This window comes from Notamacropus eugenii, chromosome 7 (assembly GCF_028372415.1).
Source record: "Notamacropus eugenii isolate mMacEug1 chromosome 7, mMacEug1.pri_v2, whole genome shotgun sequence".
Classification (NCBI taxonomy): Eukaryota; Metazoa; Chordata; class Mammalia; order Diprotodontia; family Macropodidae; genus Notamacropus; species Notamacropus eugenii.
This window is the reverse complement of record NC_092878.1, coordinates 101024187-101039770: the sequence shown is the minus strand read 5'-3', so window position 1 is coordinate 101039770 and position 15584 is coordinate 101024187. Positions and strand designations below refer to the sequence as shown.

Here is a 15584-nt window from a genome sequence, read left to right as displayed (position 1 = left end):
CCCCTCCTTGCTCCCCCTGATACTTTCTTTATTTTGTCATTCTACTTCCTCATGTGTTCCATCTGTTTGGTCTTCTCTCTTTCTTTTGTTTTTATCACCCCCCCCCAAGCCCCCCATCATATTTTAAATCTCTGATTTTTTTTTTTTTTGCAGCAAATCCTCAAACTACAAATAGATCAGTGTGGAAATGTTCAGTGAGAAAAAAAGATTCACTCTTAACCATGGCAAGTGTCTTATGTTGTACTTACATTAAGTGAGGTCACTCAATATAATGTTCTTTTTGATCTGTCCTTCATCTTTCATCTCCCCACCCCAACTGGTCCTTGGAGAGAAAAAGCATCTTCTAGGTGGAATAGACCTGAAGACTTTTATTCTCCTGGGGCATTAGAACTCCTGTCTTACACTTCTCAATCCACTATGTCCAAAATATTTTGGGGAAGCTGTTAAGCATCAAGGAACTAAAATGAATCTCCCCTATTACCATGTATACTCCTTATAAGCTGGGAATGTGTAACATGTTACCAATGACCCCATGAAATGGTAAAACCCAAAGCCATTTTTTTCAGTCTTCACCCATCTTGACTTTTCTATAGCATCAGATATTGTTGGGTACTCCCTCTCTCTGGACACTTTGATTTCCCTTGGCTTTCTAGACACTGTCTCTTGTCTTGTCTTGACATCTTCTCTCTGACTCTTAAAGGTGAGTGTTCTTCCAGGCTCTTTCCTCTGCCCTCTTCTGCTTTCTCTCTCCATCTGCCATCTTATCCACTCCCACCTATTTCTGTTATCATTTCTTTGTATTATCACCTATTTCCAGCCCTGACCTCCGTTGATTGCTCACTGAAGTCCTTACCATGTGTCAGGCACTGTGCTGAGTGTCAAGGATGTACAGGCCCTGACTTCAGGACCTCTTACTCTAATGAGAGAGATGACGGGCACATAACTAGAAGATATATATATATATATAGTATAAATGGAAGAAACCTTTGGAGGAAAGGTAGGCAGGGGACAAAGGCATCTTCCTAAGCATCTTTTTACATATTTAAGAGAACCTGTCATTCCTACACAGGAAGGGAATTAGAGGAGGGGGCTGGAAACCCCACTCTATAGGTAATGACTGTTGATAATGACTTTCTGGTTAAATCAAAGACCAAGAATCTCATTTAACTGTTGATTTAACCTTAAGTAGAAAAGAAAGGATTAGATGTAATTTGGTTAATGTTTAAATGGTATCTTTGCTTTATGTTTTCCTAGTCAAAGACCAAACATACGCAACTTGTAAAGGTCATTCTCTTCTAGTTTTATGAGAGATCTTAAACTAATGGTGACTTTGATTGGTAGAGTGACTGGATCTGTATCAGAAACTCCTAGATGCATTTCCTCTACCAATGCACCTTCTGTGAAACCTTTCACTTTAGAAACTTGTCTAGGGCATTGAAAGGTTAAGTGATGTGCTCAGGGTCACAAAGTCAGTTTGGCCAAGAGGCTGACTTGGAATCCAGGTCTTCAAGGCTTTAAGATCAGTTCTCTATCCAACATACCACACTGTTTCTCCACCATTTTGGAATTTATGGAAACAACCACAGGAATCCTTAGTGATAATAATCACTGCCACTCTGCCCAGCTCTTTCCCTCCCCCAAAAAAGAAACCTAAAGAAAGGTTAGTGTCCCTTTAAGGAAATATTAGACATCTTCCCAAGATCTCCTTCTGCTTTTAAGAGCAACCTCGAATATTTCTGAATTTTGCTATTGAGTATCAGAGATTTAGAATGCAAAGAGAGCCTCAGGGCTCTCAACCTTCTCACTCTGTAAATAAGAAAACTGTGGGTTAGAGACATTAAGTGACCTGGTCAATATCACCTAGGTAAAAAGAGCCAGAAGTGAGACAAGAATCCAGGATTTCTGATTACAAAGTCTGTGATCCCTACCCACACCAGCCACCAGCTAAGACATGAATCATGATAGAAGCTCAATATGGAGCCCAGGTCACAGAGGGACATCCTCCTACATGCTTGGGATGGTGTCTGGTACTTAGTAGGTCCTCAATAAATGCTGACTGATCCACTGTACTCTTGCTATTTTTTTTCTGGCATCTATTTACACACAGCTTCTTTGATACCATCTTCCAAAAACGAGAATTTGTTCAGTAACTGTAGACATACTTGTATGCACCTGTTTGGTTGTGTGGTGCTTAGAGAGGAAACAAGAAAGGGGCTAATTGTAGCAGTATAAAAAGGTGTGTGTGTATGTGTGTATGTATGTGAGTGTGTGTGTGTGTGTGTGTGTGTGTGTGTGAGATGCATTCCCCTGTAACCTAAACATTTTCCCATTCTTAAGGAAACTCTTAAAGGGAGATTGCATTGGTCTGTAGTGAGTGTGTGATGTCAGTAGAAAAAAACAAAGAGGGGTAGTTGAGGAATACCTAGAAAAGGGGGACATGAAGTATGGTAGGAAAAAGTGGGAATGAATCTATCATACAAGGGGTAGTGGCCAGGCCAGGCTGGGGGAGACAGATTGGGAAAAGGAACGCTGGAGAATTAAGAAAGATTATGGGGAAAACCTAGCACTGACAGCTAGTTTTAACTACTTTTTCGTTTTTCTCTAAACCAAATGATGCTGGATTTAAGAAAAGACAAAGGTAGCCCAAGCATTCTGGCAGCTTCTATGATTTTAATCTCTACGTATCTGATGGGCCAGCAGCACACAACTCTGTGTCCATTGGAGCTTTTTAAACCTCTGCGCTGCCACGCAGCAGCTTCGCCCTGCTCAGGACATCTTACCTCCTTCATTGTCCTTGCTGTCCGTGCACAGAGTCTCCATGGCTACGTCACATCCTGCGCCTCTCCACCCTGGCTGGCAAACACAGTGCCAGCCGTTTGGGTCCAGTGTACATCTTCCATTGCTATTGCACAGACCAGGGCAGCCCTCTGTCCAAACAGACAAAGAAGGACATCACAAGTGATTGAAGCACGGACAGAATTCCCAACTGGACAAACAAATAAGGACACTTACTGGGAACAGGCCTCTATAAACAGCACAAGGACTGTAATTGCACACGGATAGAAACAGCAACATTCCCTAAGGAATCTGGGTCTTAACCAAGTGGCATCTTTGATTGGCCTGGCACTTGAGACACCACTTACCTGCGTGGGATGGAAATCTACACCACAATCCTCTACATACCTGCAGGCCAGACAAAATTAAGTTTACTTTACTTCCCTTAGTAAAGCAACAAGGTTGGCTGCACAGGGTAAAACGATGTCTAAACCAAGGTAATTTCTGCATTCCTAGTTGAGATTTTGAATGTGTGGCAAGCACGGGCATTATTGGTGACTGGCTAGGAAAAGCCTTTCTTGGAAGTACCTTGTTGCTTTAAATAGATCCCTCTCATTTCAAAAGCATGAAAGTGGGCATGAGCATCTGAATGATGTTCAAAGAGAATGTTAATTTTATCTGGTCTCAGAGTTGCCGTATATTCATGTGGAATTACAGTGCGTTAAATAACTGCACAAAGTATAGGCCAGTTGTAATGACTATACTTTATGCCCAAAGTACATTCCTTTTCACATAATAAGCAAAGCCCAGGAAATAGTGAAGCAGCTTTAGCATCTATTCTAACAAACATCAGGATTCAGGCTGCATACGGATGGGACAGGATCAACGGGATTTCCAACTCAATGTAATAGCTATGCGTATTTGATTACTTAGGACGGACAAAATGAAATACCATAAAGGACCACAATAAAACATTGATAGACTGAACAAAAACACGGTAGTGACGTGCTTCAAGACAGATAGCAGAAAGTGATATTTTGTGACAATCTCCCTAAGGCTTTTTGTGCTGTTACCTTTATATCCTATCTTGTCTGCTTTTATGGGCAAGGAGGGAAAATTTGGGAAACGATTAAAATAATTTAATATATCCAAAATCTATAATTGTCTCAGTCTAACATTACATAATAAGAAACAGTTTTTGCCAATTCCTATTGATGATATCTGGCATGCAGCCCACATGAGCCGTGTATGAGGATGACACTCAGGCAGATTCTGGTGTTCTTAGCCTTATGAGTGTGATAAGACACTGACAAAAGCAAGGACAGAAATGGCACTAAAGTCCTAATAAGAAGTGGCTACCAATCAGATTGCTAGGAAAACACAGCTGTTAATAACTTTATACAAGATCGAAATAAAAATATTTGGTGCAGCAGGTTAGTATTATTTATTATTGCTAATTATTTTATGGGGGGGAGAGTGAATGGGCATTACATCAAACGCTCCATTATCTTTGCCAGTTAGAAGGCTGCCCTTGTTTTGACAACAAAGTTAAAATTTCAGATGCTGTTTAGGATAAGCTGTTTAAAGAGATTTCTACATCTGAAGTCTCCTTTTAAGAGAATTAATTCATCAACTCCCCATTCTCCTCTATAACTTGAAATGTCTCCCAGAGACACTGTGGTCTCTTAAGGTCAGTAGTAGCAGAAAGAAGGAGGTTCTGAAAGTCTCGTGTGGCAAAGAGGAATGAAATTACAGATGCCAACACGTCAGGCTGAGATTAATGTTGCTGCTTATTTTCTTTTAGGCAGTTACACCTATATTTAGAAATTATATAATAGGTATAAGAGGCTAATTTTTGTACTGAATATGTTGGGATTTTCTTTTTTTTTGGTGGTGGTTTTATTTTGGAAGAAAATGAAATACTTAGTTGCCCTACCGACAAAGAGGTGCAGTGGCTGATTGCATGCACACACATGTTATTGTATGAAAGCCTGGATATTGCCATGAATATTGCCATATTCTAATGAAAAGCACAAGGAAGGAATAGAAAATACATAGCCTGAGAAGGGGAAAGAGGGTTTTTAATCTCATATATATAAATATATATTTTTTACAATTATCTGTTTTTACAATAGCTGAAGACATGAGAATCTGCTGTTTTATTCTGGCCCCTCATTTTGTTATGATGTGTCCAATCTCAATATTAAACCAATCGACAGTCTTTTTATATAAAATGTAAATGTGTCTTCAAACATTTAGTAAAACAAATAATCCAGGATATCTGGATAAATGAGTTTTTTCCTTGATAACCATATATATATTTATATACATATATTGATCAAAATCTTATTTCAATTTCATAGTTTCTTATGCCGGGACATGAGAGTTAAGCGGCATGTATTTTTTTAACCAAGTATTTAAAGTTGAATTGCCAATGGTGAAACTAAGAGGACCGAGAAAATAGCAAATGATCTGTTGTCTTCAGTTTTGATTCCAGTGAAAACTAACGCATTTACATAATGATGCAACTAGTGATATTCATTACTACTAATGTGAGACACAGACAGTGAAGTCTTCATACTGTAAATGGGAAGCATTTCACAGAATGTGAGCCTGATTTATAATTCATGAAATTATGCATGGAAACAATCTATTTTCACACCTAATGCAATATTATATACATATTTTCTGTATATATAGATATGTATATATATGTATATGTGTGCATGTGTGTAGACATGTCAACAAAGAGCAAATATACAGTACCTTTAACTATCTTATCCAAATAGTGAGCTTGAGAAATTAAAAAGAAAAGAAAAGAACAGACAGACATTTCAGAAGTGTCACATGGGACAAGGAAAATTTCAGAATTTACATGCAAATCGAGTAGCTGCAGCTGACATGAGACTCACATCACACGACAGAGATGCACTTCATATCTCCTAAAAGTGCAATATATTCACTTTTCAGCAAATGTAGTCATCACTCCAGGAAAAACTCAGCATTTTAGGAAAGGAAAGGATTCAGGTTAAACCATTGCTACCTTTAAATGATTTGGATTTCTCCCCCCCCCCCCACCTATATATGTATGTATGTATGTGTGTGTGTGTGTGTGTGTGTGTGTGTGTACACATACATATATTTTAATTGTACACTGACTTTGATTAAATCAAGACAAAATATGGTGCTTCCTGAAGAATTTAGCAATTCACACTTACGAAAGGGATGTCTAAAACAAAAGATCAAACTTTAATGGCTGGCTAAATCAAGGAAAATACTTTCTTATGAAAGTGAGATACTTGAAACATGTTATGAAAAAATACTTGGATACTGCTGCATAGATTCCAACTGGATGGTGCTATGCCATGAGTTACTTTTCATTGGGAATGTATCTGGGGGATGTTACTCGTGATAGCTCATGTCACAAGAAGCCCATTTAAGGCTATCAAGAAGAATTAAATGGAAAAAATAGGACTTTTGCTAATGCTCATATCTGTGCCAGTTCCCTTCCAAACTATTTGCTACCAACTTACTTTGGCTTTTGCTTCTTCTGGACAATAAACATATACACACATGTGCCCATCTCTTTAATCAATGCTGCCACCCAACGTAGGATCCCCCAAAGCCCTGAATATCTTTGATTTGACCCCCCAAAAAAGACTCACAGGATTACAGATCTGTAACTGGAAGGAATTTTGGAAGCCAATAATATCATTTTTCAAATGAGGAAGATGAGTCTGGAAGACAAATTAAGTAACTCGCACAGCAAAGTGACACCTACCTTGAAGGTGTCTAAGGCAAGATATGAACTCATTTCTTCCTGACTCCAGGTTTGGCACATATCCACTGTGCCACCTGATACAGTCCTCCAATAACGTTTGAGCTACTGTTTTTAATGTCTTTGGTTACTTTGTTTTGATGGTAGAACTGTTGAACAATGTTTTCAATAGTGATTTCACTTGACCCAGTCAGATATTTTCCATCTCCAAGTTACCTGGATTGGCAGAGACTGTAAGGTTGAAAATCTTGGCTACAGTTTGACCAAATGTATCGGACACACACAAACATAAACATACATGAAATGGGCACATGTCTACAGTGCAGAGATTCTTAACCTTTTTTTTTTTTTTTGGTCATGGCCACCCTGGGTCTTGAACTCCTTCTAAGAATAAACTTTTAAAATCCATAAAATAAAGTACGTAGAATTACAAAGGAAACATTGTATTGAAGTGTATTGAAATACACTTCTCAAAATATTTAAAAACAAACAAGTTCTTGGATCCCAGGTTAAAAACCTATGGTCTAATATGTATAGAAAAACCAGGATGACTTACTTTGAAACACTTTACCCCATATTTTTCAGGTGTGTGTTTACATTTCATTAACAAACTGATTGGAGAAAATATGGAGGTGATGGATATGTTTCAACCTGAAAGATTAGGGTTGCTTTTTTGTTCAGTTTTATTTTGGTTTTTGTAAAATGCAAGTCAGCAGAAAATAGAATTCAATTTCCATAAAGGAAAACACTGCAAAAACATGTACAGTTTCAATAAGTGAGGCAGACCTGCAGTCTCTTCCATTTGATATAGTTGTCATTGAAGACATGATTATCTGTAGAGAATTCCTTTCTTTATACCTTCTCATACAGAAGTGCCATAACACAACCATGCTTAGTTTTTTACATTAAAATATAACTTTGGGGAACCTTTAATTTCAACTAAACTAGCAAGATTCTAAGCCACTTTCACAAGGCATTATCGTGTTTGGTTGTTGAATGTTCTTTACGGTGAATAAGCCAAGATTTATTTTATTTTCAGGTCAGGCAGTTTAGACAATTCAACCAGCATAAATTCTGTATAACAATCCTGATTCTGATGAACAGTTTTTTAGGGAAGAGTAATCTGCTATCACTCTACTGGCCTGAGTAGGCATAGACAATTAAAACAATGGGCCAAATTATTAGAGGCTGTGTCAGGGTGGAAGTTAGAGAAGAAGAAATTGTGCTGGGTATGGCATGATCCTCTCAATAGAGTTAGACCATAAAATGCATTTTTAAGTAGATAGCAGAATGACATTAAAATATAAAATAACATCAGTACAGGTGTTAGAAAAATGTTAGGCAAACGTAAAAATTTAATTACAAGAAAAAATAATGGCAGTGTGAAAAATACACTGAGAATCATCATTTGTACTTTAGATACTGTTGACCATTAGTAGGCAGCTTAAAATCAGGAAGGAGAAGAGGATAATGTCATTTTGATTTTGGTGGAGAAAAATTTCTGATTGTGTTATTGCGAGACAGGTTGAGGATAATGACAAAGTTAAAAGCAGGCTGAGTTGCACATGATAAATATAATTACTTAAGATGATAAAGGCAATGATAAAAAAATTATATAAAGCATCAGAGGAAATAATAAAGAAAAAGAATGTGTATTTTAGGAAACCATTAGGAACAGTAATCATAAAATATACAGTATATTAAAAATTAATAGAATCAACACATTTGCAAAAATGCACAATAAGTTTCCCAAAAAATCACCTTGGAAAAGGCAAAGCACATTTTACTTGACACTAAAAAAGGATCTTTCCCTTTGTGACAACAAATATATTGCTACACCAATGTTATAGAAGCATAATATTGTACCTGGTCTGAAAGAAATTTATATTTGAACAACACTTTCTTTTGAAAAGATTAAGCAATTTTTTTCATTAGAAATGTTCTTTATAGAAAGAATGAAAAATGAAAACCATTATTAATTTCCATTAAAGATAAGAAAATTAAGGCATTCATGTTTTAAGTCTAATAAGATTTGACAACAAAGGAGGCCTGAATTCAGATCCCTTATTTCAGTCTGAGTAACTGTGATTTACACTAATCAGAAGAAATAGATCTCTTTGTTTCCGTGAGGCAAAGCAATTAAGCTAGATGAGGTGGTCCATGCCTGTAATCCCAGTTACCAGGGAGGCTGAGGATAGTGGATCTCCTGAGCTCAGGAGTTCTGACTGGAATGGGCTATACAGATCAGGTTTCTGCACTAAGTTCTGCAACAATAAGGAAATGTTGCTCCCTTTTTCCCACCCAGGGTGTAGGTAGGGAGCACCAGGTTGCCTAAGAAGGAATGAAATGGCCTAAGTCAAAACTGGATGATATTGATCAATCAGTACTAGGATCAGGTCTATGAAAAGTCTCTGTAATTCCAGCCTGGGCAAAATGAAGAGATCTAGTCTTTAGAAAAACAACTAACTAACTAAAGAGACTTTCTTATAAACTAAAAAGTGTTTACCACCTTCTGTTGAGAAGGCTTTCAGTAATGCTAACAGGAGTAGGTGTCTTCCTTTGAGGAAGGTTGGCTGGATAAGTTTTAAAATCTCAACGAAGACCCCCATGTTTTAAATGATACAGCTCATTTTGAGTTATAGCTTCCTGACTTTAGAATATTTTCAGCACACAACCCTCCTTATAAACATGAAAAATTGGAGCAATCACCCTGGGGGCTGTAAACCACTCTGATTCACTGGAGATCCCCATTCTGGGGATGGGGGAGAGGATGGTCTGTAACTGCAAGAGCCAATAAATGTAGCATCTGGTGCTTAGAAGAAAAACACCTCACAAAAACCTTACACAATTAAATATTATCTAAACAACCCATAACTTAGCTTCCTTGTACTTCTAGCATTACTAAGACAAAAATTTCTAATACTTCAAGGATGGTCCTATATAACAGTGCTTTTGTATCCATTTTCATTCTTCTCTTACAAAGCCCAGGCATGGTTTGGTCTTTTTTCAGGCAGTAAAAAAAGAAAAATGTTTCTCGTTCTCTTGTCTCATCAGTGTAGCTGCCTAACTTTCCATTTGCCCTCAACATCTCAGGGCCATTAGGTCTCTGGGTCTTCTTGTTGCTTTGCCAAACATTTCTGGTATAAGGGAGCTGGCCAGTACCCAAAGGGCAAACACACTCCTGGTGCTCTACCATTTTGTATATTTGGCTGTGGCTTTGGGAAAAAATATTTTTAAAAATCTCTGCCCAGAGACCACCTTATGGAAAAGCAACAAATGTAAACCACAACCCATTATAAAACCCTCCCTGGTTTACTCTACATTTTGCTAAAGCAGTCAGAATTAAATATTTGTGAGATAGATCAAACTGTATCATCTATTTTTGTACTGGTTGGATGGTGACCACACAGTCAATTAACAAATCAAGTTGAAAATGTGGAAAAAAGACTAAATTCAACATGAGTTTGGAGGGAATAACCAGTCTGTGAGCTGGAAAACCAAACTAACCCGAAATACAAACAGGTTAATACAAGCCAGCCTTCCGGCTGGGGTGTTTTCAGTAAAGTCAGGCCACTTTTATAAAGATACAAACAAGTTCTGAAAAGCTAACCCTCTGGGAGGTAAAAAAAGCAACGATTAAGACCATAAAGCTGAAGAATAAAACCAGGGAAATGAAAAGATTTAGCAAGGGAGTAAATGAAAACAAGAGATGAAAAGTCATTTCAGTTGATTTAGGAACATGGCACAAAGAGCTGTTGCTGGGTCGGCATGCCAAAGATTTAAAGTGAAGTTAAAAGACCAAACGTATTTCGGAAAAAAAGGATGATCTCTGAAGTTGTGTAATCGGGACAATTACTGGTTCCCCTCCCACTACCCTATCCTTAAAAAAAAAAGCAACCCAAAAAACAAAATAACACTTGCATAAACCCATGGAAGAAGCTGATGCAAAACATGTCAGTGCTGTGTACTCAGGTCATGATGGAGCCATCCAAATGGTTTGGCAGGGGATAGATGGTTGCTGATGTTCCTGGTTACGAATGACCGTGTGCTGTCCCCACTGCCAACATTACGTTTGGGTGGAGCATGTGAACCAGCATAGTATTTTCACTAGTCTCCTGAATTGGCTCCTGGGTGTTAGGATCCACAGAAGTAAACACACACCAATCCTACAACACTAGTAATAGCTCTCAGGATAATTGCTACAATAAATTCTAAGATACCCATCTTCAGAAGCAGGCAAGTCAATCAGCTGAGCTCATAACAGAAATCGAGCATCTTTCAACATGACTGTTGCCACAGAGCCCTTCAAGGGGAGAAAGGGGAGACTTTTATTTAGCATTGTATGTTTCATCATGCTATATAATATGAAATTTGAAAAAAATGATTCCCATTAGTATCTCATTAAAGATCTAAGTAGGTATTGTTCTTAGATAATTCATGTACAAGTTCCTGTGGTATGACAGAAAAGCAACAGTCTGCAAATAAGTATATATTAAACTCATTTATTCTAATCAGCCCCTGTTTAAATCAGCATGAGCAGCATACCCATTGATTCGATGTTCCTTAATTGGTGCTCACTGCACTGTTTTATTACTGATTACCCTGTCATAAAGGATTATAGCAGTCACATAATTTTAAATACTGTAAAACAATTTCATATTCTTATTAGTTTATCCAGACCCTTTAAATATGTTCACACTCATCATAATATTCCTTCTAAGGTTAGGGTAAAATTTTCCATCTGTTCTATTTGGGAGAGTCAATTTAATTTGTATATGATAACAAGAATGATGTGTCATTGTGGAAAGAAGTTGGTTATTTAAACAGCATTTTCAAAAATGAATACAAATGCCTTAAAAGCAGGGAGTGCTTTGGCTTTTGTCTTTGTTTAGGGTGCTTAATAATATTCATGTAATGGGTGCTTAGTAAGTAGATTAACAAATGTCTATTGGTGGAGAATAGAAAAATAGAAAATAGAGAATAGAAAAATAGAAAAACAATTTTTGGTACATGAATGTAATATAATATTACTATGTTGTAAGGAATTGTGACCATAAGGAACATAGAGAAGCATGGGAAGGCTTATATGAACTGATGAAGAAGGAAGTAAGGAGAACCAGGAAAACAAAATACCTACATACATATATATGTATATATATATTGCACATACGTATATAATGATTACAGCATTGTAAATGGAGGAACGATAACCAAAAAAATTAAACTGGACACTTTGTAATTAAGTAATAACCAAGCTTGACTCTGAAAAGAAAAAGAAAATATATTGCCTTCCCTTCTTTGCGGAAATTGGGAACAGTGAGTATGGAACAGCTGCATATACTTTCAGACTCTGTTGATATATTGGTTATTCATTGCCTTTTTCCTTCTCTTTTTTATCTTTTATTACAAAGGATGACTTTCAGGAGAAATACAGAGAGAGATATTAAGAAATGAAGGTGATATAAAAAAAATAACCATATCTGAAAAAAATTCCTGTTGGACTAAATTTTATCTATGAAGGACTTATTGTGTACAATGCATTGTGCTAGAAACTAGAGGAGGAGAAAAGAAAGATAACAAACTCTGCCAATATACAGTCTAGTAGGAGGAAGATGTACACAGATAAATAGGATACAAATCAAAGAAGAATAAAGGATAAATATGAAGTGTTACAAAATTAGAACAAAGAGAGTCCCTCACCTGTGAAATACTTCTTTCTTTTTTTTCTTTGTGTAAAAATACTTATTGAGTGTCTTCCACATGTAGGGGACTGTGCCAAAATGGAAAGATGAATAGGACTTGGAGTTTTCCCTTATGGAGTTTGCAGTTCAGTAAAATATTTATTTCTTAACTGATATCAGTGAGAAGACTTGTTTGATAAGTTGCTCACCAAACTACCATTAAATTCATTTAAACCTGTTTCTACAAACTTTTCCTGGCAAGTTGAAACACTTTTTTTTTTCAGTTTGTAATTTTGGAAGAAAAATATCTTGACATAATTTTACCTTCAATGAATGTACTCATCCAAAGAAGAGTTTTCCATAGGGAAAATTATTAAACCAACATAATCTGAAATGATGAGCTATACTTTGTGAATGAACTCTGCCAAAAATTCCAACTCATACTTTGACTGGGAAGACAGATAGGGAATGGAAGAGGGACTAGATCTCTAATTTCATTGGTTATAGGGAACTCCCAGGTGAGGAAACTCCCTCTATCAAGGCAGATTGATACCTCCTTTACCTCTTCCAGTCTTGGACATTTGCCTAGAACACTTAAAAGTCATGTGATTTGCCCAGGGTCATTGACTGCATGAATCTGAGGAGGCCCTAGAAACCAAGCCTTCCCTGCTCTGAGAACAGCTCAGCTGAACATTAAAATGGTAGCAGTTGTTGGGGGAGGGGTGGAAGGCAGCATATGAAGCAAAACATGTGCAACTATCTGTTGAAGTTAATATTTGACATATTCCATAAGACTGGGTATTCTGACGGTAGGAATGTATACAGGGCTATAAATAATGGTTTCACTTTACTGGTGAGTTTCACATAATGGAGAGGTGTGTATGTACAATGTCAAGGAGATTGCTATTAATGTGACACCTTAATTTTGCGGCATATTCTGCAGGTAGAAAGTGCACACATCATTTAGATTTCTCATATTTTGGTATATGGTCATATACTATTTAATAAATCTGAGAAAAAACTTTTGATTTCATTTTGCTAGACGGAAAAACATGTGCCATCCCTGATCTGGGAATTAAGCTAACCAAGTAAGCTAAAATATAATATCAATCCTTCTTATGCTGAATATAAATAAATCTTCAGAAATCTCAGATGTTTGAAAAAAAAAAGCACCATAGCTATAGAAAATGCTTTAAGTGAATTTTTTGCCCTCACAAATGTATCTACAGGAAACCAGAGACCTCCTGATTTGATCAAGAACGAAGGGACAATTTCCTTGTCTACAAATACAACTGAAAACGTCCATTTAGAAAAACTAATACCTGGGACATGTTTATAAGCCAAGCTAACACTGTATGTATAGACATGCAATTTACTAGCCCCGTAATTCTTCCCCCTAGCCTGACAATCTCTTTATAGTAACTGGAAAATAATGAATGAAAATCAATAATCTATTTGCTTAACCCTGGAATAAAGTATAACTTGCCCTGGGGAAGCAGAGAAGTAGTTGTTTCCAAAGCTTAGTTATTTTGAGTAGATTTGTCTCTGCTCTGTAATCTCCAATGACTATTAAAGTTGCCTCTCATTCTCAAATGAGGTACTAACCTTCTCTGCTTCCTTTCTGAGATGCTGCTTAAGATCTAAGAGTTGTTGTGATGATTGTGTGTATACAGGTGGCATTCAATTAATGTTCACCGACAGAAAACTGAACAGAAGCATTTTTAGAAGAGTAATGATATTTAGTATTAACGTAACAGTAAGAATAACATTTCTACAAAACTTTAATGTTTGTGTAGTATTTTCTTCACAAAAATTCTTTCAATAGGTAGTGAAAGAATTGTTATTTCTATTTTAAGGATGAGGAAATTAAAACTTGGAGAAGTTCTGTGATCCACATATGTTTAATTTTCTGATATGGCACAGTGGATAGAGCACCAGTCTTGGAGTCGGAAAGACTCATCTTCGTGAGTTTAAATCTAACCTCTGACACTTACTAGCTGTGTGACCTTGGGCAAGTCACTTAACCCTGTTTGCCTCAGTTTCCTCATCTGTAAAATGAGTTGGAGAAGGAAATGGGAAACCACACTGGTATCTTTGCCAAGAAAACCCTAAATGGGGTCATGAAAAGTCGGACACAACTGAAAATGATTGAACAACGAGACAGAACTATGGGAGGGCAATGAGTAGTTTTCCTAGAGTGAATATCAATTACTTTTATTGCTGTTAACCCACTGGCTTGTACATGCACATACACACACTTTATTATAATTATCAAATCAAATCATCAGCCTAGTCTGTGATGGCAGATAGAGGCTCCAGCTTAAACTGTAGGGACTCATGGAACAGGGGAAAAATTTTGGATGTAGACTCAGAGGGCCTGCATTTAAATCTGCACTCTGCGACATGTCATAAATCCCTTTACTTCTCTGGGTCTCAGTTTCCCTAATCTGTATGATCTGGGGAAGATTGGGTTAGATGGCCTCTATAAGGTCCCTTTCAGCTTTAATCTAATGAGAAAGCAAGAAGCCCTTTTTGGATAGTAAGCAAGATGTGCAACTTTCAGTTACTAATTTAGAATTCCCTATGACCAAGAAAACTTTAGGGCAAATTCTCTGGGCCTCACTCTCTTTGCCAGGAGTCTTATAATCAATCAATAAGCACTTATTAAGTGCCTCCTATGTGCTTGGCACAATGCTAAGGACCAAGGGTAAAAACAAAGACAGGCTTTGCCCTCAAGGAGTTTATAATCTAATAGAAGACAATTAAAAAAAAAGAGGAAGCTGAAAAGGAAAGGGAGGCTGGATGGGGGGGAGGAGGAGGGAAAGGGAGAAGAAAGTACCCCATGGGGCAGGAGAGGAGAGTAATATGGAGAAATTTCCAAAAATGTCCAAAAGCAGTGTGGCTGATGGGAAAAAGAAAAACTGAGCCCGTAGGAAAGAGGATGCTCACGAGATGCGAGTACCAGACAGATTCAATCTTGCAGCATAATGAGATTTTCCAATGAGAAGTTTCCTTGGGGAGCAAAGCATGATGTTCTCATACTGGGAAGGATGGCTTCCAGTTGGCACATCTTTCATTTTTTGTAAGGAAAATCATTCCTGTTCTTACAAAAGCCCTCATTTCTTTCCTGGCTCTCTCCTGACTCTGCACTTTTCTACCATGTCCCAGTAGCCTTCCAGCCTTGGAGAATGTCTTCTTCTCAGCATTCTTCTTGCCCTGAAAGATCCATCCCCCATAGGGGCTCTGGAGCTCTGATATTAGTGAATTCCCCCTGGAACATCCATTTTTGACTAAATGCCCCAAAGAGCCATGCTCACTCCTTCACTCCTTTCCCAGCTCCACTACTCATT

At 37.4% G+C, this 15584-nt stretch overlaps 1 protein-coding gene across 9 annotated transcripts in view; it reads right to left on the bottom strand.

Moving 5' to 3' along the window:
- Nucleotides 1-15584, bottom strand: part of TENM3 (teneurin transmembrane protein 3) — a 3393579-nt gene that overhangs the window by 104227 nt on the left and 3273768 nt on the right. For all 9 annotated transcript variants that reach the window (XM_072622672.1, XM_072622671.1, XM_072622669.1 and 6 more), the window contains one exon: nucleotides 2781-2927. In XM_072622672.1, coding sequence (XP_072478773.1) covers nucleotides 2781-2927 — 147 coding nt within the window. The remainder of the gene's footprint in view (nucleotides 1-2780; nucleotides 2928-15584) is intronic.